Source organism: Nilaparvata lugens, chromosome 1, assembly GCF_014356525.2.
Source record: "Nilaparvata lugens isolate BPH chromosome 1, ASM1435652v1, whole genome shotgun sequence".
In the NCBI taxonomy this organism is placed as follows: domain Eukaryota; kingdom Metazoa; phylum Arthropoda; class Insecta; order Hemiptera; family Delphacidae; genus Nilaparvata; species Nilaparvata lugens.
The window spans coordinates 52717376-52741337 of record NC_052504.1 but is presented as its reverse complement, the minus strand read 5'-3'; the positions used below and the strand labels follow the sequence as shown (position 1 = coordinate 52741337).

The window sequence follows — 23962 nt, the reverse complement described above, 5'->3', positions numbered from 1 at the left end:
ATATCACGCTTCATAATAATTATCGCAGCAGCAGCATTGAGGGACAATATCAATAATTTGATAACCTAATTTGATTTGCGACATTATATAATTGTCGCAGCCAGAGTGGGGCATAAAATACCACATTACAATATGCACAACAAAATGTATTTTTACATCAATAATAATGTAAGTATAATTTCAGCAAAAATATATTGTTTGAATAAAGGAATCGATAATTAGTGCCTCCACACTTGATATTTGTATACTTATAATAATTTGGTATTGTAAGTGTAAATGCAGAGAAAGGAGGTAGAGGGAGATCAAGATACAGGTACCTCAATGTAACACAACTATAATTATGATGTGTTATAGGGCAATGAATTATGGTGATGAGGTCGAGTTTCACCGTGTGGCTTACCTCGACCTGCTTATCATGCGGGCACCAAATAAAAGTTAAATTTAAGTTATAATCTGGTTATTTAATTTGTACACTGTCAAAACTTTATAAAAAATTAAATAAACTATTGTTACAATTCAAACGAGTTCATTTATTCAACCTGATTTATTGACATTAAAAGGCGGCAAGTTTAAAATTTTGTTTTGGCGGTACGAGATTGACAAGTTTGAACTACAAAATTAATTCTCTCTCAAGTTAACTTGATAATATTTAATGTGACATTTTTCATTATTTTTTCCTAACATTACAAATGCCCGCCTTCAACAATAAAAAAAATTTATTTTCAATTTTGAAAAAATTTAAAATTGATTTTTTTTTTTTTTATAAGTGTAATTACACAAAGTATAGAAATTCTAAATCAAGATTATTACATCGAATATACTGAAATAATTATTTTTTTTATATAAAGCAATTGCATTAAATTCTCATAGCAAAATTTAAGTATGTCAAAAAATATTCAAATGATTATTAATTCATATAAGAAAATTACAAAATTATTTCCGTTACATTTTTATGCATAACAATCTAGAATGTATATTGTCAAAATTTTCATCAAAATGAATACCTTATAGATACAAACAAATGTCAAACTGTAAGAATAAAATTCCATAAGTTAATAATAAATGAATATAGATTATTAGAATACAAAACAAATATAGAATAAATCAATGATGTATAGTGGATATATTCATGTTATAAAAAACATTCTCAAATACTCATACTCAATTATAGTCTATTTACGAAGAATAGTTCAATATATGAAGACACTTTCAATATATTTACGTCGATGAATGTCTTTTGCGATGAAATGTTTTATGTGATGATCAATGATGATGAAGAATGTTTTTATTCCAATGAATGCGAAGATGGTAGCAGTATAGAACTCTAGAAGTTCTTGTAGACCAACTCGTTCTTGAAGTACCATGGAATTGTAGTCATCAGTCATCATTGAAGAATTATAGTCACAAATTGTAGACATCGCAAACATCTCGTTTCATTTTTCTTAGTGCTTCTAAAATTTTTAGGAGTGATTTTTTTTTTTTTTTATTCTCGAAGATAACATAACAGCATACAGATTTCAGACACATCTTATGCAGTAATAACTTGTAGATACATCGTGAATAACTTGAAGATATTGTAGATTTTAGTCATGATTTTTTTTTTTTTTTTTTTTTTTTTTTTTTTTTTTTTTAGCATCAATGAGAAAGTTCATTTGATAGAAGTTCTTGTAGAAATAACTATTTTATTCGATAGTTATTACGAGTTTTGAAGATCAATTTGACATTTTGTAAAGCAGGAACATTGTTTACAAAAATCCATTAGACTTGGATTTAGATGAAGATGTTACAAAAATCCATTAAACTTGGTTTTATGCGAATCTTGAAGATCAATTTTAACAATTTTTTTTTTTTTTTTTTTACAACTGGAACATTTTTGGATTTAGACGAAGATGAAAGTTCATTTGCAGGCACACTCGTAGATACATCTCGTTATTTTTTAATCACTCATTTCTTTTACTTCTCACTTTTACATGTCTATACTCGTTTAGATAGCACTTTAATTTGTAGTTGTAGTTGCATTATGTGCAAGTGGAAAATTTTGAAAGGATTAACTTAAGGAACGGAGTGAGTTGCTAGAAAGGATTCACTGTTGCCAATATCTAGAAATGAATAGCTTTTTAAGGTAAGGTAAATTTTAGGTAAAGGTTTCTTGCAATGCAAAATCTTGAAGTTCTTGTGACTATAATTTCTGGAACACCCTCTATGTGGAATGACATCTTTACGCTGTGGAATGGAGTTAGGCCACATCTCAGCTTGAAGTTCTGCGACGAAGTTCCATACCACTACCATTTTATTTTCAGTAATTTCGTTGTCGTAGAATATTGAAGATTCGAAGATATCATTCACATTTGTATTATACGTTGCAGTGTTATTCGATGCACTAGTAGTCACTTTCACGTCAAGAATGTATGAGCATTTAAGAATAAAAAATTACTATTTAAATTTTTAATAAGAATAAAATATATTCTTTTTTTTTAAAAGATACGTTTTAGAATTGACTATTACTCAAAAATATAGTTAAGTTGATAAATTGTCAGTCATATTTCAAACAAAATGAATCATGAATATTGTAAGTTCATGAATTTATCCACAAATTTCAAGTAAATCATAAGATAAAATATTGACAGAAGAGTTATACTAAATATTTAGATAGGATATTAGTGATCAACAGCATATGAATCAATTTTAATTAAACAATATTATTATTTCAAATACATACACATTATTATTACTGAATACAAGTGAATATAGAGTAAATATATCAATCATCATGAATACCTCAACAATATTTGAATACATGTTTGACAGATTAAACATAACAATCATCATTAATACCTTCATAATATTTTTCAAGTCATTGTGAACAAAATACATATTCAGAATTATTCAGACAGTTAGGTAACAACAATATTATATTATTTATTCCTTTATTTAAATCGTTTCAATGGTTTTCCGCAATTTATTTTCAATTAATTTGAACATTCATTATTTTATTAATCATTAATGTCAATCATTTGTTTATGAATTTACTATAAAAGTAGGAAGTTAAACACAATGAAATTTAAATATTACTTATAAATTTTCCAAAACTTTCAAAATACGTTTCATCAAGTCATTTAAATCATTGTATTACCAACACAAGCTACATGGTCATTCATAAGCACAAATTACATTACACAAAATTATGAGCATCCCTTAAGACTTCAAGGTCAGGATTTCTTACTCAAACAAAATACAATTATAAATCAATAATTACTAATACTAATACATACCAACAAGAATACTAAACAACAGTACCAATACAATAGATTTCATGACTCAATAAATTTGTTTGAATTACATTATTATTTTAAACAAAGTTTCATTTTCTACAGTTGATTTAACAAAGTGTTATAGTATTCAATTGCATATTTTTTATTTTAGAATGATTCTCAAGCCATTGATCACGTAAGTTTAGAAAAATTAATCATCTTTATGGTAAAAACGCTTCATCATAAACTTATTTACTTTCAAAATTTTTCCAGTTTTTATTTCTTCAAGTTCATAACAACCCTTTCTTAAATCTTTTACTACAACATACGGTCCCTTATATTTTGCACACAGTTTCGCAGATATTTTCTTCAATTTGTTAGATAGAATGTAATTTTTTATCAAGACTTGATCACCTACATTGATTTTACATGGATTTTTATTTCTCATATTCTGTTTAAATCTTCTGATTACTCCTTTATTTTTTATATTAATTAATACTCTTCTATTTCTAAGTTCTTCGGGTTCAAGTTCAAATTTATTATCAGGAGGAAATCTAATACTTTTGAAAACTAAATGACCTAATTTTTTATTCATCATCATCTCTACTGGAATCTGTCCTGTTGTTTCATGAAAGTTTTATAAGGAATAGGATAACTTTTCTTGATTAATTTTATATCATCTTTCATTCTTAACTTACAAACGTATCCTTTAGCTGAGCCTGGAGAATCAGAAAATACATCTTTATTGGAATCAAACACATCAATTAATTTCTCTACTAGATCTTTGGATTCATTCTGTAAACTATGACGTATATTTAATATTTGATCATCCCAAATTTCTTCATTAGTTCTTTTATCAGCATTGACTTTGATATTGAAAATTTGTCCATACCTACAAATCGGTTTCTTAATGAAAGGTATCTCTAGTTTTTTAATCACTACTTTTTCTTCTTCGAAATTAACAATACCTTTTATTTCTTTTAGAAAGTCACAACCTACAATTAAATCTGTATTTAAATCATCAACTATTAAGAATACTATTGGTAATTCCATCTTCTCAAACCCTACATCTAGAATAACTTGCTTATTTACTTTCTTATGTTTCATACCAGTTGCACTTACAATACTAATATTTTGAGCTGGAACAATACTTAAATTCTTAGAGTTATTTACTTTCAATTCTTTAATTATTTTTTCATTTACTACACTAACCTCAGATCCTGTGTCTATAATTAACATAAATTCTTTATTACAAATCTTAACATTTACTTCGACAAGTTCATAGTTTTCTTTTATAGGCATGTCCGGTTCATCTAATAATTCTTGGAAAATGCAAAAGTTTCTCTTTTTTAAAATTCGTTCATAATTTTTCAATACAGGTTGATTGTCTATATTTGAAGAATTTTCATTTGAACTTTTACTTAGATTTTCATTTGAATTTTCATTGGTAAACCCTGAACTTAATGAACTAACAGGAGAAATCATTTTTCGTTGTTCATCCTTTAGTTTAAAGGATGTTTGTTACTATTTGTACTTTGTGATGTATTTCTTTGTGATGCTCCATATCCAGGCGGCGGGTAGTTGAACTGCTGCGGAAACATCATTGGATTTCTAGGATGAAAATTACCTGGTTGATTCATGTTTTGATTCATTTGATTCATGTTTGCATTATTTGATTGTCTACGATCTTCCTGACGTTGTTGATAACCTGATCTTTGAAAGTTGTTATTATTTCTTCTATTATCAAAATTATTGCGTCCTACCTGATCAAATCTTCGATTGTCATTTGACTGATTCTTATCTTGATTTTCTTGATTGTTTTGATTTTTGTTCACCCTATATTCATCTAATAAACTGAATGCATCCAACACCTTAATAAATTCTTCTGCATTCTTTACATTTCTAACAATTGCAGCGGTAATTATATTTTCATTGTAATGATTTTTCAACATTTCAAAAATTGTGTCTTTGTCAATAGCCGGAATTAAATTTTTACAGATATTAAATTTGGAAATAAAATATTCACTTAAAGTTAACTTACTACCAATGACGTATTTTCCAAATTGAAGTTCTTGTCGTGCTTTCTTCTGGATGTCTTGCGACCACATCTTCGAGATGAATTTGTTTTTGAAGCTTTCAAAACTGTCAATATCGGTTTTTACAAAATCCCACCATTCTTGTTGTTGATAAGTTTTATTCAAATTATTGTCCAAAATACTTTTTATTTTTCCCCATTCATTAATATGGTTACGAGATAAATATTCAGTTAAGCTATTGATGAAGTTCATAGGATTTCTCCTGTCAATCGACATTTGAAATTCGTATTTGTCAGAAGGAAAGCAATTATTTACTTGCGGTACAAAGTTCACTTGTGATGAGATTTTTTTCTGTAATTTATCAACTGTTTCACTGTTTTTCTCTACATTCAACTGTAAGGTACAGACCTTGACAGCTTCTTCGTTCTGCCTAACTTCCAAAATATTCAGATTCTTAGTGATCCTATCTTCTAAATTGATTTGCATGGCTGATTGTTGGTGAACACTAGCCCTAACATTTTCCATCTCTTCATTAATATCATTAATTTCATCTTTCAATTGACTTGTATTTTTGTTCATTGTTTCGGTTACCTGACCTACTTGTACCTCAAGTTTTTTAGTTTTGACCTGCATTTCTTCGATTTCTTTGTTATTTTTCATACAGTATTGATCTAACCTACTTTCTTGTTTTGTAATTTTTTGTCTAGTTCTGACCTAACCTTCTCAATTTTCTTGTCCTGGCATTCAACTTTCTGATTTATTGTTTGAAACTGTGCTTTTATTTCATTAAACTTCTCATCAAACTTATCATTTTGTCTGTTAAGTTTTTGGTTTAAACCATTAATTTCATTTTTTACACTGTTAATTTCACTTTTAATTTCATTTTTAATTTCATTTCTTGCTTCATCTTGTTTTTTAAATTCATTTTTTATACTTTTGTTTTGTTCTTCAAGAAACTTCATCAAGATATCCATTTTAGAATTTACATTATAAAGTGAATCGCTAGATTGAGCAATAGAATCTTCAATGTTTTGTTGAGCATCATTGTTTGAATTATTGACTTGATCATTTGAAATCTTTAAATTTGAATCATCAACTTTTTGTAGTTCAGGTTTATTACAATTCCTATCGTTTTGATCGAGGAAACCAACAAAATCTTCACCTAAGGATTCATTTGACTCTACTAGGGTTAAGTTCAGTTGTTCTTGCGACTCCATATCACTTGAATTCAATACAATAGCATCATTGGATGTATCAAACTCTTGCATTGTACTTTCCCTATCTTCTAATTCATCTACCATTATAGTATCTTTGGACGCTTCAGATTCATGAATCAATTTTTCCATTTTGGTTGATGTCTTCGTCTTACTTCTTAGTAGATAGTTGTTCATCAGAACGCAGTATTTTGAATACAGATATAATCATTTACAATGTTTTCCATAATTTACCTCGCATTTCAACTCAATGAACTTAACTGATTTGTAATCTAACCTAGTCAAAATCATTCAAAGTATCTCTTAGCGTCACTATCAAATTCGAACCTAACCATGAACTTTTCAAGTTTCTACATTTATTATTTGTGGTCTTTGTGAATATTTTGTTTCGATTTTCCCCATTCAGGGATGCCATTTGGGGCGTTTCGTGTGTCTACTTTTATTGTATCGGCACCGAAACCCCACTTCAGAGATAGAATCATTTGATACTCTTATTTTCCAAGAAGGATTTTGCCTCTTTGTCTAATAAAAATATTCATCATTCTACTCTGGATCCTAAACTAACAAATTTACTATTTTCATTAAGTTGACAATGCGTAGGCAATAAATAAAATACATTGCATCTGATTTCTTTTATTGAAAACTTTTCAAGTTTACAAAATAAAAGAATGTTACACAATAAAAAACTTATTACTATCAAACCTATACTCTGAAATATGTTTTCTTTCTGACAAGACCTAATTTTTAAAATAATGAACAAATTTTACTGATTTTCTCAAAATAGATTAGATTAATTAATTTTTTACTCACGTGAATTTAGCCTAAGATTCCACTTTTAATTTTAAACACCTTAAAAAATTTAAATTGACACTTTCAAAAGTTACATTAATAAACAAATTTTCTACTTTATGTTTAATTGAACAAATAAATGAAATAATAAGCTATTAATTAGAATTTTACCAATAAATGTGGAGCAACCAAATTTTTTGTTCTAACTCGTGGAATCTCAGGTGAAAAAAGGTACGGAAACAAACAGGATATATTATAAACTTCCTTTACCTAGAGCAAATAAATCTCAATTATATAATTTAATGTATCAACCAAATAAAAGTTAAATTTAAGTTATAATCTGGTTATTTAATTTGTACACTGTCAAAACTTTATAAAAAATTAAATAAACTATTGTTACAATTCAAACGAGTTCATTTATTCAACCTGATTTATTGACATTAAAAGGCGGCAAGTTTAAAATTTTGTTTTGGCGGTACGAGATTGACAAGTTTGAACTACAAAATTAATTCTCTCTCAAGTTAACTTGATAATATTTAATGTGACATTTTTCATTATTTTTTCCTAACATTACAAAATACCACATTACAATATGCACAACAAAATGTATTTTTACATCAATAATAATGTAAGTATAATTTCAGCAAAAATATATTGTTTGAATAAAGGAATCGATAATTAGTGCCTCCACACTTGATATTTGTATACTTATAATAATTTGGTATTGTAAGGGTAAATGCAGAGAAAGGAGGTAGAGGGAGAGATCAAGATACAGGTACCTCAATGTAACACAACTATAATTATGATGTGTTATAGGGCAATGAATTATGGTGATGAGGTCGAGTTTCACCGTGTGGCTTACCTCGACCTGCTTATCATGCGGGCACCCCATAACACGTCATGTATTTGTGTTACATTGAGGTATTTCTATCTCATCTTGGATCTCGTCCTCTACCTCTACGGTACCTCCTGACTATGTTGAGCACCCAAAGGACCAATTCACACAGTGAATTGGTGTGGCACAGACCAGTGACCAGATGCAATGCACACCAGACGGGCGGCAAGAGGCTTGTCAGCTGCTGGTTTTGTCCACTACAAAATGTACTTTTCATGAAGCCAAAGATTAAGGTATTTGACTAATGTGAATAAAAAAAGATATTGGGTTCATCTATTGTGGCTGCAGAAGGGGAAAACTGGTGGGAAATTTGGAACATAGTACGAGAAGATTCGATTATTGTCAAAAGTAACAGAGATTCGATTATTAAACCAACGTAACAGTGTTAGAAATTTTGATCCTTGAGATGTCCTTAAGCGCGCCTCTTCACAAGGAAATACTGAAATGAAGTGCTTAACGGGTGATTCTCATAGAACATGATCTTATCAACTTACATCATTGTGCGAAATTTCAATGTGAGGACAATAATTGTCCCCAGATAGTTATGATGGCTGAAGCTAATACATCAAGACTTGGCTACTCTGTCATCAGTGTCATCCTATCATTTTCACTCACTTTACTTCTCACTATGAGTTTGTTTAAACCAGCACCCGGCAATGAGTTTATATTATTTGAAAATATAAATTTGATATCTAATGACAAAAAAAACTCATTTTAAATTGAACTCAACAATTTAATATTCATAAATTACAATATAAGTACATGTCATATTATACAATAATGATAATAATAATTAATAAGAAAACAGAATCACAGCACAGAGATATTTGAAATAATAAAAGAAATGGAGTTATTTATTATTTCATTTTTATTCAGTTCTTCGCGTTAACATTCCATTTGTTTGTGAACACGAGTCCGGAATAATGATCACAGGGGCCTGAAACAAACCAATAAGAAATATTGAATTTGTTATAAATAATGAATACGCAATATTTTCAACACATTACTAGTTGAACTGACAAATGCACAAATCATCAAGAAAAATGCTAATTTCATGTCAAGTACTAAAGAGCTTGTGATAAAACGCTGGAAATCTTATAAAAACTACTGCATTCTACAAACAAAGAACCAACTCGTATCTGTACTCTAATGTATCTGTACTGATACTGCAATTTCCTATTTAAAAATGTAACAATGGAAAGTGTCAACTACATGACAGTGCTTAAATTACCAAGGGGTGATTACAGTAATCTTCTCTCTACAATTCAAGTTGAAGCCATACTAGATAATAGGGACTAATAAGCTTTTGCAATATAAATAATTAAATCAAAGAAAGAAAGTCGGGTAGTTGAGAGGCGCACTAGAATGTTAAATGCTTGCAAACAAAAATAATAAAGTGAATTGACAAATCACATTTGCAGCACTATTCATCAAGCCAAATAGATAAAACTAATTGCGCAAAATGTAAATTACTCCATAAATGCATTAGAAAGTAATCTAAAATCGAGCTAGCAAAAATCAAGCATTCACATCAAATCTATTCTTAATCAGCCAGGATGAATGTGTGATTCAAATTCAAAACAGTAATAATTGTTTGCTTTAAACGTATTATGATTGGATTAAACGTTCATAGAGATAAATTGAAAGCACAAATTGTAACGTTTCCAAGTAAGGGCTTCCTCAATAACAGAACCATCACCAACTCTCGTTGAAAATTTGAAGGAGGTAAAAGGTTGCATAGTCTGATCTGAAATTTTCAGTGTAAAATCAAAGTTGCGAATCGTTAGTTTTTAGCACCAACTCATAGGATAGAGAAAATATAGCATACGGTATTTTTGCTATTTTTTTAGGCCCATATTAATTTGCAAAGCTCAAATATTTATTCAATTTAATGACAAAAATACGTAGTGGAAGAAAAAACTGTCATAGGCCCTGACTATTTCTAACACCAATTTGAAAAAAAATAGTCCAAAGTTTTAGGTGATGTCCGAATTTTTGTTTAAGTTAAAGGTTTTTCCACTTCGATGATACAGTGAACAAAACAAAACAATTTTAAAGTTTTATTAAAATATCAGAAAAATTTGGGAATATCGATGACACACATCGTTGGAAGGTATTTTTGAGCATCTTTTTAGCCTAAGCTCAGCTAATGATGGGCCATCTATAGCAATCTCGAGTTGAATACTAAACTCAATGAAAGTAAGTCTGGAATAAGCTGTCAGATTCATAGAATGCGTAAATCAATTAATTATAAAACGTCTTGGAATGAAATAGCTGACCTACTTATGCAAAGTTACCAATCTCCCTAGCCAGCTATCCAACTAGGGAAGGCTGAGCTGATATGCAATGTTTTTAGTTTTTTCCATCTCTACCTGTAATTTATGCTATTACAGTGTATGCAAAAACTGGATGAATCGAATATGGATCGGGGAAAATTGGAATAATTCTATTTTAAATGTGTAAAAGCCTCTCTCAAATAAATTACAAAAAAGACTAATAATTAAAGGAAGACAGTTCTAGTGAATTACAAAAAAAGTCCTAGTTCAAAATCCAGTTCTGAATTAGCACTTTTAGCTTTGATTTATAGTATTATTCAGTTACTAATAGCAAACACTAACTAAAAGCGTTCATTGAGAAAAAAATCGAAATTACAACCAAACAAAACAGCTTCAGCAAGCAAACACCAGATAGGTTGAACCTGGCAAACCTCGAAAGAAGGGCCGATCTTTGACTTTACATAAAGTTGTGAGCCTCGACACTCAGCTGACTGCGCACCTCTGGCTCATCCTTCGGTGTGCCGTGCCGAGCATGAAAACAACAATCACACATAACGCAAACGCACTAACATCTACAGAAACATTCAACTGTATTCAAATGGCACGAAAACGCTAGAATGTAGATATCTTCTAGACTTTTCCGATAAAAATTTTGGTGATTTAAAATTATAAGCTTTTCATTGGAAAGATGAGACTTGATGATCGAAGATTTCCTCCGTTGATCACTGAATCAACAGTTCATCTCCATTATTGTAAAGAAAGAAATAAGATGATACAATATGATCAAACGTCTATGCCTCCGGCGGGATTCGAACCCATGACTAGGTAGCTGTAGCAGACTGAAGGTTGCAACGCCTTAGTCCACTTGACTAAATCAATCAAGCCCAATAAAGAGTTATGATTGAATTCATCCCAGATTTTCTAATACCGATCGTACAATCCACAACTGCTGGTTCCTAATCAACTTGGGCACATTCCTTGATTCATTGGACATATTAATAGTCATGAGGAATGGGAATCGAATAGATTGACTTTACTTTTTTCTTAAGAGGGCGAATTTAGCGCGCAGCCGGGCTCTCTTACACTCAACCCTCCAATACAATAACTTAGCATATTACATTACAACTTAGAATATTCCAGTTTAATGGAGAGGAACCAAAACAATAGAAAGCGATAATAAATAGTTCATATTATATTCGATTTTTGAGCGCTTAAAACGGCGTCTATAAAAATTTATAATTTCCGTATTCTGACTAATGTCTTTCACGTTACGTACCACTATAGTCCTGAACAGGTTTACCTATGAAGGAAAACAGACCGTGTGTACCTTCGGCTTAAACGCTATTGTTTTGTTGTCCAGGGAGTATGTCCAACCAACATGTATGGCTGGATTAAGAGTAGTAGCTGAAGTCTGATTACATTGACTTACACTCATAAAATTAATCTAGTTATGAAATGCATTTTAAATTTTAGTGAATTTTGATCCTTGATATTCTTTGATGATTGAAATTTCACACATAATAATAAATTGTTCTCATAAATGCAAATATAGTGTAGGAACAACTATGAACGCGGAATCAATACCAACTTCCGAGTTATTTTCAAATGCAATATCATTCAATAGATTTCAAGTGATTTCTGTAGAAAGTGATAGACTGTTTCGTCACAGATTGTAATCTGAAGTTTTAATCTAAATGATGAAGGAGTTTCTAATGAATTGAGAATTACAAGTGGATTAGGCCTACTTACGGTTTTAGGCTGGACGTGTGATTGGTCCCCAGCTGACATTTCGGTTTCCTCCAGACAAAGATCAGAGTCTGAACCGGACCGTCGTCTGCAATCCTACACCAGCAAATAAATAAATACTTTGAACATAATATAAAGCAATTACAAAAAATGAATTTGAGTTCATAGTTATTCCTCATTATTTATCATTCAATTCATTTTATTATTTGTCACATGCTAAACAACAGTAAGCATTGACAGTGGTCATGTACATTGAAAAAATATAAATTATTATAACATTCATATACTAAGTTGGATTTAAATTTTTAAAATAGTTAAAATATAATTTAAAAACTAGTAAATAATATGTGAGTTACAGCCTAATCATACATAGAAACAGTCATCAATAACATAAACATTATAGCCTACTAAGTAACATGAGAGTCTTAATACATTTTTTTTAGTTAAAGGCATATTCAGTTTATTTAGGGATTGCCAACTATAGGGACACTGCGCTATCAACCAGCTTTTTAGTCTTGTCCTATCATGATTTTCAAATTAAAACATAAATAAATCAGCTCAATTAATTGAATCACTTCAAAGAACGAAAAGCGCTAACAAATTATATTCTCCTTCTAAAAATTACTTAATTTATTAATTTACTCTGAAAAATCACTTTTTACAGAGGTCTGTATTGTTTCTATTGCTTCATAATAGAAGTAGTTATCATGGGTGCCCCAGAACTTGACGACTTGTTCTGTTGGAGTATTGTGTTGTTGGACTTATACTTATTTATTAAGTATATTATATAAGTGCTGTTGGACATATAATTATTTGTTAGATGGTAAATTACATATATTTTTGCTTTCAAACAAAAATGATACACCTCGCATCCCAAAAACGACAATGAAGCAAATAATACTACTTATATTTTGCTACATCTTGAAAAAAGCAAGCTAATTTTAAAAAAAGCATAACTTGATTGCACCGACCTGTGTCATCTGTTCGGTGGTGGTGAGAAGCCGCGCCAATGGATTGCAGCAGACTGGCAGAGTCTCCAGCAGAGTGGGACGCGCATGCGTCAGCAGAGGCTTCAGGTAGCGCACATCCAAACTGCCCCACACCTTGGCCAGCCACGCCTTCTCACCCCCACCCCTACCCCCACCCTCAGCAGTCGCTCCTTCACGCTCCTAAAAAACACAACATACAAAAATGAACAAAATCAAATATCAAAAAGTGAATAGAGTATTGGAAAGGATAGAAAATGAAGAAATACTTGAGAGTTGCGCAGATAAATAATGAAATATTCGTGGATGCCTTCTAGATAGTAATTAGGTTGCTGATCAAACTTGATGATAGTTATTTATAAAAACCGAATATTTATTCTCATTTGCCAATAATTGTTGAATTATATTCTAGAAAATAATTGAATTCAAATTGGTTTGGGAGAGGATCTGAGCCGCGAGCGAGTGGGGACGAGGGAGAGGATGTCAAGAAAGTCTCATGTTACTAATTAATGATCATTGTGAATTCTGATAATACATGAGAATAGTTATTTGTATCTAGAGTGAAAAGTACTGTTTTTCTCCCTGAGGGAGAAATAGTTATTTGTATATCTAGAGTGAAAAGTACAACTTTTTCTCCCTGTGGGAAAAGTTTGAAGCCCGAGGCGAAGCCGAGAGCAACAATTTTCCTGAGGGAGAAATAGTTATTTGTATATCTAGAGTGAAAAGTACGACTTTTTCTCCCTGAGGGAAAAGTTTGAAGCCCGAGGCGAAGCCGAGGGCAACAATTTTCCTGAGGGAGAAAAAGTATTTTTCACTCGTGATGTACACAACATTTTTCCTCCATCTACATTTTTTATAGAAACTGCAAATAAAATCATTTTAATAACTTACGTATTGGTGACAATGTTTTCTAACAACATAACCTAAACTCTAAAACCTAAAAACCGGCCGTCTGATTGTTACTGCCGATTGCGCTATCTGCAAAAGTTGTAACAATTATATCAGCTGGGTGTCTACCAAAAATGGCTGACTCCAGATCACGCGGTTCAGATTTGAATTGCAGATCAAAAATATTTGTTGGCTGGTATTTTGAATAGAATAAGATATTTTAAAAATTGTATAAATTTTTATTGTCTACTAATATTAAGAATAGAATATCATACAAACATATATTTCATGAGTTGATCAAATTTCTGGTTGTGGTATTGAATTCAGTTGACTCAATGACAGACACCTCTTTATGCTTTCTCATCTGAGCTTAGACCTTCTAACCTATTATAATGTAAGTTTTTAAAATAGAGATGCTTCCCATGTTATTTAAATGGAGTCACTTTTACTCCCTAGGGAGTTTTTCTGTTTTTTAATACCGAGGGCGAAAAAGTGACACTTTAGTATTATGTTTCAGGGAGTAAAGTAAGTACTTTAGCCAGTAGGTGGAGGAAAAAGTATTTTTCACTCGTGATGTACACAACATTTTTCCTCCATCTACATTTTTTTATAGAAACTGCAAATAAAATCATTTTAATAACTTACGTATTGGTGACAATGTTTCCTAACAACATAACCTAAAATCTAAAACCTAAAAACCGGTCGTCTGATTGGCACTGCCGATTGCGCTATCTATCGGCCAAAGTTGTAACAATTATATCAGCTGGGTGTCTACCAAAAATGGCTGACTCCATCACGCGGCTCAGATTTGAATTGCAGATCAAAAATATTTGTTGGCTGGTATTTTGAATAGAATAAAATATTTTAAAAATTGTATAAATTTTTATCATCTGCTAATATTAAGAGTATAATATCATACAAACATATATTTCATGAGTTGATCAAATTTCTGGTTGTGGTATTGAATTCAGTTGACTCAATGACAGACACCTCTTTATGCTTTCTCATCTGAGCTTAGACTTTCTAACCTATTACAATGTAAGTTTTTAAAATAGAGATGCTTCCCATGTTATTTAAATGGAGTACTTTTCCTCCCTAGGGAGTTTTTCTGTTTTTTACTACCGAGAGCGAAAAAGTGACACTTTAGTATCATGTTTCAGGGAGTAAAGTAAGTACTTTAGACAGTAGGTGGAGGAAAAAACATTTTTCACTCGTGATGTACACAAAATTTTTCCTCCACCTACATTTTTATAAAAACTGCAAATAAAATAAATTTTAAAAACTTACGTGACCAGTAAAATGTGTTACAACATAACGTAAAAATTAAACAGCTGGCTTGTAATCACACAGTTTACCGCCGACAGCGCTATGCGCTATCTGTCGGCAAAAATTGTAACAACAATGGCTGGCTCGACTACAACAATGATGAAAAGTTCCCGTTTCAAATTTGGTTAGTTAATGAGGAATATTCGTTGGCTGGTATTTTGAATAACATGGAATAATTATAAAAAAAATATTTATGCATTTTTATAGTATACTTTTAAATGAAGGTTGTAATAATTTTAGCATGAAACATATATTTCATATATTGATTAAATGTCTGGTTGAGGTATTGAATTTAGTTGGTTTTATGACTACTATATAGTACTCTATATGCTTCCTCATCTGAGCTTAGACCTTCTAACCTATTTCAAATGTAAGTTTTTAAAATAGAGATGCTTCCCATGTTATTTAAATGGAGTTACTTTCACGCTCTAGGTAGTTTTTCTGTTTCTTCGTCCTGAGAGCGAAAAAGTGATACTTTAATATTATGTTTCAGGAAGTAAAGTAGGCTCTTTAGACAGTAGGTGGAGGAAAAAAATATTTAGTCCCATAGGAAAAACTGTACACAAAGTTTCAAAATATTTCACCCAAACAATGTGAAGGAAAGATATTCTTTCCTCTATTATAGTATTTTTGGCAAAATGGTTGTTCTCTACTGACACGGAAGGCAGCCGCAAATACTTCACCGAAAAATGAATCGAGAAAGGTTTATGAGAAATATACTGTATAATATTGACGATCAAAATGCCCATAGTAGAATAATGATTTTTATTGATAGAGAACAAAAAGAAGAAACATCTGTGAGTCAAATGAAACGCTAAAACCCTGCCACAATATAGTATCTATTCTGTGACCCTGCCGAGCAAGATAAATAGTTAATAAGAATTGAAAAACTTGTTTCGTGAATTTGATTGTGGAGTGCTAAACGAAATAACACAAAACAAAGCTCACACACACACACAATGGTTTATTACATTTTTCACAAATGAATACATTACAAATAATTGCTTTATAATATGCATCTTAAGCATAAGAATACCACATTTAAAAACTCTTGGATCTGATCGCGAAAAACAAGTATGAATAGAGAAATGTAAACAACCTTGTTCCAAAATAGCAAAATCAACAGGCAAACGATCTGAATAGCTCGACAATAAATTACACAAATCTTTGGAGTTTTGGAAGGTGGACAAAACATAGTTGAGGATGGTGATAATGAAAAAGAAAGAGAAAGCACACTAAAAACTAGTTTCCATAGCATGCTCACTAAAATCAAATTTTTAGAAAATTATTCCAATTAGAATACGTATTACAGTATTCCAGTATTAAAGTGCAAAAACTTTTACAAGCGAAAAGCGAAGCAGAAGAATGGAGAACATAATGAGGTTATAAGGTTTACATACAATAAGGTTTACAAGATGGTCACAAACAAATGCTAATACTTGATGAATCAAATAAAACTGTATGATCTGAATTCATGAACCAATATCAAGGAAGATAGGAATTTAGAAAAGAGTAGAGGATTGCATCTGTATGCAAGATGGGCTAGCAACAATGACTACAATTAGCCCCCTGCACACAGGGACATTAGCATCCTCCGCTCAGGGGACATTCTAGACGCGATTTTAGTAGCCAGGTCAACCAATGACCATGTCTGGTGAACGTCACTATTGTTTCTGTGTGCAGGAGGCTATAGAATTCATTCAAAAATCACTGGAAAGGTAACTAAAACGCTATACTTGCTTTTGGAAGCTTAGAACCTCAGAGTAAAAGAGAGGAATATAAGATGGAGAAGGTTGGCCAAGATGGGTAGCGCTACAAACCTCAATTAAATTACCAGGCAATGAAATTTAACGGAGGACAGAAGTCTAATCTAAATTGATAAGATTGAATTCTCAACAGAATAGAGTTGGAATTAAATTCTCATCAGAATAATTTAATAATTGATTTTTATGGTGAGTCGATAAAATAGTTTCTACCAAAATAGCAACATGCAAAATAGCAAATCCCATAAAATCTAGTTTTTCACATAATTATGAAAGATTGCAAAACCCTTAAGAAAAATAGGCTAATCATTTGGAATATTTCAAGTTGTATGGTACAAATTCAATATGATAAAATATTGTCAACTTACATAAATTTATAACCAAAATCAAGCAACATTTCAAAAACAGTAAAAAATATTCTCAATTTTTAGAAAAACATTCTTCATTGTTGTATTCTTCAATTAATTTTATTTACTGTGATTGTAGATAGCTGTTTTGTTTCTGACATTACTGCTGAAAAACATCTTAGCTGAAAGCATTTGTTCTAAAGGGCTAATGAAGTGAATGGAACGGGAACGATTGTTTTGTCAAAAATTCAAAGCCACGCTAACCATATTCCATTCTCAATCATATCAGTAGATCATCTATCTCTTATCATTATCATTCCACTCATATAATATAACATATTGAGAAAGAAAATACTATATTGATAGATTAATAAAAACTCGGGAAACCTACATTTAAAATTTGAGGTAATTAGCCATATTGACATTAATCCATAGTCAGCCAAATTGAGTGAGGAAGCATGCAATTAACAAAATATATCCAACCATTTATAAATGTACATTTTTCAAAAGTTTTCAATCTATCAAGTGCTTTACTGTCTCAATAAATTATTTGATATCGAAAGTGACTTTTGTGAATTTATACAATAATGAATAATAATAATAATAATAATAATAATAATAATACATGTCATACTGTAATACACCGTAATTTTAAAGAAAAGTTCTATCCATGTCCCAATACACAGCCATATTCAGCACAATGATCATTCAAATCCAAAAAATGAAATAATAATCATGCGACTAATAAAAAAATAAACACTATTATAAGTATAACTGGTTTATAAACATAATTAGAGGCTTGAATAAAAATGTTCTTGTATTGCTCATCTCAAGTGAGATATACCAAAACAACGATAGTTCTGTTAGCTGAACAGAATATACAGATAACACAATAAAGTATGGTTTCTAATATGAAATATCAATACATACCAGTCCAGTATTTCCGAAAGAATTGTAAGATGCCTGTTGGTGTAGGAGTGGGTTGGGATAGGAATTGGGGATGATGTATGGTCGAGAGAAGGATGGAATGAAGGAAGGATAAGGAAGGAACAAGGACAAAAACACATGCATCAGACAAAACTCTCAATTACAAAATAGCAAAGGCTATTACAGCATAATACAAGTATGAAGCTACTTCGCGACAAACCTACTGTGGAGTAGCAATTCTGTTCACGCTATTTATGAGGACGATAAGCATAATTTTCATTGATTATTTATAAAACCAGAGAGAATATTTAGAAATGGATTCAAAAATTAGGTAAATAAATGTGTTAAATTGGAAAATTAATTCTGAAAAGATTTCTATCAATAAGAATATTTTATAAAGTATAAACTATTTAAAATTTTATTAAACGATCATTATTTTTAAAAGCTTGATTATTTCACGTATCTTTCTTTTTCCAAGTTGGTGATATTTTTTCAAAGTTCTTCACATTTTGCAGTGGAAACCAATGTTTAATCATTTATTCAATTTTTCTTGAAAGTTCATAGGTTATTCATGAACATACGGTACATATTTATGCACATGTTTCACGTTCAATATAATCCATTCTCTTGATATTTTGTCATTTACACTTGATAAAGTAAAAATTTAAAAGTTGATATTGTCTTTTATGTTTGAAAATTTAAAGAAAAGCAAAATGGTTGTTATATCATTAATATCATTGTCTAAGATAAAAAAGTAGAGTGACGGAAAATTAAACGAAAACGTGATATCTTACTAAAAAACATTTATAACAGATGGATCGTTCAAAGATTAAATACAGAAACTAAGTTAATAAGTAATGAATATATAATGAAGTTATCTCCAGAAAGCAGCTACTATTTGGAAGCAGCTACAAGTCCAAACAATAAATTATTTTTATTGGTCTGTGCTGAAAGCTTCAACCAGTAGCAAGTGTCAAATAATAAAAGCTTCAAAGTATTAGATTTATTACAAAATAAACTAAACGATTAAAAAATAGAGAAGGAATAGAATTATCTCAAGTTGCATGTGGCTTAATAATAGAAATGTCGTGCTCACGCAATCAATATTGATTTAGTCGATACATTTTAAAATGTTTGAATTAAAACGTTGAGCACAATACCCTATAAATTCATTCGATTTGAGAATAAAATAATTTATACTGTAGCATATTTTATTGTATGATGATAATAATGATTAGGGAATCATATACTTTGAAAACTCATACAAAAAATATTACAATACAAATTCAAATATACAATATTGATCAATTACAAAGATATTCAGAGTGATTTTATCTAAAAGAAAATCCTAAATTGAAATTCTGACAAGTTGGATGGGTGTAGTGGATGACAAAGGGAAATAATTTTCACTGGATAAATCAACTAATTGACAAATCTTACTGACTAATCAAATTGAAATCTTATTTAGTGGATGTAATATTAAAACATAAATTTATCATTTTCCCGTTTTTAAATCTAAATAGGTACACATTTTGTACATTACAGATTTCCTTTAAAATGTACATCGAAGTTTGATGACCTCATTTTAAGGTTTGCGGTTTACTGCAACCGTTCGCTAGACCAAACTGCTCGTCATTAATGACTAATGCTTATTCTTGACGTAAATCTAAAGCATTATCAAGTCACTTAACTTTGCAACTTTGGTTAACAACAGCCTGAAAGTAAACTGTAGGCTGCTTCAGTCTTTTTTCCTAAAATTAATAGAGAGCCTGATTTGTTCATTCACAAAAGTAGCTTCAAGATAGATTAGTAAATCGTTTTTAGCTTTTTCTCTATAAAATATGTTAAGTTGATACGGAAAGCTCTCTTTCGCAATATATGTTAGTTCAAATACGTTCCAAGAATTTTCACCCAGCTTGCAATAAAAAAATATAATAGGTGGGAAATGAGACATAAATAATAATGGTAATACTCACACTGCGTGTGTATGGTAGCGTCTCCACTTCTTCTTCTACTCCAACCCTGAAAACAAAGTTGAAATATTAAAAGTTGAAAATGTTTGGGTGAAGGGAATAAAATTGAAGTATTGGAATTACAGGCTCTGAAAAACATTGGACCTTTTATGAAAATAATGTATTTAATCAACTGTAAAGCGTGACAGTCAAACAATGCTCGTTAGGTAAATTTTGTAAAATTCAACCTTAATTTTGTATTAGCAAATTGGTCTTGTGGAGACTCGGATGCATTTCTCGTCTAAAGAATAATGAAATATCGGATTAAAGTTTTATATTAATGTAACTATGTATTATTTAATGCTGGAAAATGAACATTCAATGAAGGTGTGACCAGTTTTCTTCATAGAAATTTAATATTCCATCTTCTACGGTAGCTCTATTATTTTTCAGAGGTTTATCAAAAGAAAACTTTATCATGAGGAATATTGAATTTATTTATTCAATTTATTAACATCCTTGGGAAATTTTTATTGAAAAAATGTGGGAGTATGAAAAAATGTTGTAGTATAAAATAAGTTGTCTTATAAGAAGCGCTGCACATTCGTGAGTCATTTTTCTGTTATTATAACTAAAAAATACATATATTATGTTTATGTAGTGGCAGAGTTATATTTTTCCGAGTAAACTATGCTATTTCTTTGGGTACTATTTACTATTTATTTTACAGAACAACATTCTTCTGTCTTGTTATAAAAAAATATATTTGTATAGAATTTTATTGATCTTTGTTCTTCAAAGGCCTATTAGAGCATATTAAACATTAGAACTGATTGTTATACAACCACCACAAACATTTCCGAAATACATCCTAATTTTCCCAGTTTCAATGATGCTAAAGAAATAATATTAAAAACACGAAACCTAAAAAAATAACTCCTATCAACGCGAGAATAAGATAAGTAAATAAATAGAATAGAATCAACTCGAAAACCTCTCCAACAATTTTCATACAATCTTGTATCCAATTATTCCAATCATCAGCCTATTTATGAACAAGATAGTGTGTTTTCCTGATAATTATTTTGCCAGTTGATATAAAATCACTGGCAGTTATTATAAAAGATTATGAATATTTATGACTGGAAGCCTTGATATGGATGAGTCGAGTAACAGATAAGGTCATTCAAGCAGTTTTTAAAGAGATGTGATGTTTGAAGTTGTCTTTCAGCTAAACAGGTTTACATTCCAGTTTGCGTTCACTGGTCAGTTTTTCACTTGAGGTTATCTTTGTTGCAGTGAGTTTAAAAATATATTATTCCTTATAACAAAGCAGCAAATTCATTCACAGTAAAGTCTTCCTACGTACAAGAGTGACCACACTTTTATTATACAGCCAATCCAATAACACAGTAAGTTGTCAGTTCAGAATTCGTTTGACTATCTGCTTGTGAAGGGTAATGTCTAGACAAGTGAATAAGTATATTTCATTTCATTTCATATTGAACGATACTGTAGTGGAGAATGTGATGATAAAGTCTATTAATTTATATAAATAAAAAATATATTATATTTAATCTTTTTCTATTCTATTCATAAACGTTAGTTTAATTCACGGCTATTTGTATGAAATTATTCAGACAATAGCATTTCTAAATATTTATATTCCCAGCAGGTAAAATGAGCTTTGAACTGGGGAAAATTTTGTGTTGTGAAATGCAATCTCCTTATTCTTTTTATTCTTTATTGATTCATACAATAAGTACATCATTAAAATGATAGGGAGAGAAAAATAAGGTAACCTTGTGCTACTCACCCAAATTTATATAAGGTTACATATAGTCCGAAAAATTATGTCCAGGAAACATAGATAAAGATTGATTATTTTGTAAAAATTACTTCAAAAAGTATTGACAAGATAAAATAATATAAAAAATGAGTTAGATTGGTCTTGAACCCGCAACCTTTCATTCACGAGTCACGCGTGCTACCAATTACACCACGGATTCACTTTTCTCAAAGCTCTGTTTGGTTGGCCATAAACTTTGAATCATCAATTGAATAGATTTGTTTCAATTATTAAATTAAAATAATTAATTGATGAATAGAAATTAAAATAATCCTATATCCATTCCCGGTAAATTCAGAATCTTCAAGTAAAAATGTAAGTTGATTAGTTCATTTGTCATTATTAATCCGTCAGTAGTGTAGCTTTAACTTAACCACCCACTTATAATTTGAAACAAAAACGTTTCTAGCATGTCTAAAAGATAATGTTTTCTGCTCAAAATGTATTGATATTGACGATAGTCCAGTCAATATAGACATGAAAAAGGGGGTGTGCTTGAAATATATAGTGTAGTTCTGATTTTTTTATAAATTATTTGAATACATGAGAGAAGTCCAGAAACAATTTCTCTCTATCTCATATAGATTTCCAGGTGCACCTGACAACAATGCTCCTTGTAATGTGAAAAACACCTTATTTTTAGCTACAACCATCATCACCAAACAAATTGTCGTCACATTGATATTTCGCACACTGACATAAGTTCATGAGATTATGTTCTATGAGAATCACCCGTTAGATGCACTTTATTTCAGTATTTTCTAAAGGAGAGGCGCGCATAAGGACACCTCATGGATAGTGCGGCTATCGAAGAACGGAAAGATGATCATGATTGAAGATCATGTTGTGATAATATGATTTAGCATCTTAAGTTACCAGCTGTAATAAACAGATCACCCTGTGATAAATTGTGTACTGGTATTAAAACGGTAGTTTGGAGTTGAAGTTTAGTTGATTGGTACCAGCTGTAGATAATGGTTCCTTAGAAGACCTTTACAAATAATAATTATCACTCCCCTATCATTGAGATACTGGAAAAGGTTGGGAAAAAATTATACACCTCATGAAAGAGAGTTGTTCATATTGCATTCATTAATTATTACTGAAGAATAACAGAATAATTTACAATTTTTTTATTGAATCCAGCTTACCTTATATTCATTCTAAAATGGAAGATGAAAAGAATATGGAATTCTGTGCATTGTACATCGCATATTTCCTGGACCATCTATTGACAATCAACACTATGCACACATTAAATTCATCTTTGAAACACTGATTTAACCTATCTATTGTTTTTTAATTCATCACTTTACTGATAGATATAGGTACCAATTGATTGAGAAGAATATGTTTTCGGAATAATTGCTGCATGACTAAGCACATAGGAAGTCCGTATTGGGATGTAAATGAAAATATTGATCGTCGAATAAATTTCATGATTCACCAAGCGTGATATGAGATACATTGACTTTTTGGCGGTACGAGGTTCGCCGGGCAAGCTAGTTAATTAAAATAATTATTTGTATAATGTTTCTTGAAGATTTTATTGGCATTAGTTTCAATATGATGTTTCTCTCTCCTTTTCAATTAATTTGGATTCTTCTATTACAGCTCAGGAGCGGCAGACCACTGTTCCACAAACATTCTTCGTGAAATTCAAGATTGTCAATAATGCTGGCTACGCGCTTCTCTCTTGTTGCTTGTCTGGCAATAG

The 23962-nt window shown here is 30.6% G+C and overlaps 1 protein-coding gene across 1 annotated transcript in view; it reads right to left on the bottom strand.

The window, feature by feature from the left end:
- Positions 1–8899: 8899 nt before the first annotated feature.
- LOC111061555 (sodium/hydrogen exchanger 6) overlaps positions 8900–23962 on the bottom strand; it is a gene marked incomplete in the record, with an annotated part of 36935 nt that continues 21872 nt past the window's right edge. Inside the window, 3 exon segments of the mRNA XM_039436347.1 lie at positions 8900–9122; positions 12211–12303; positions 13179–13376. Of these exon segments, the coding sequence (XP_039292281.1) occupies positions 9054–9122; positions 12211–12303; positions 13179–13376 (360 nt within the window).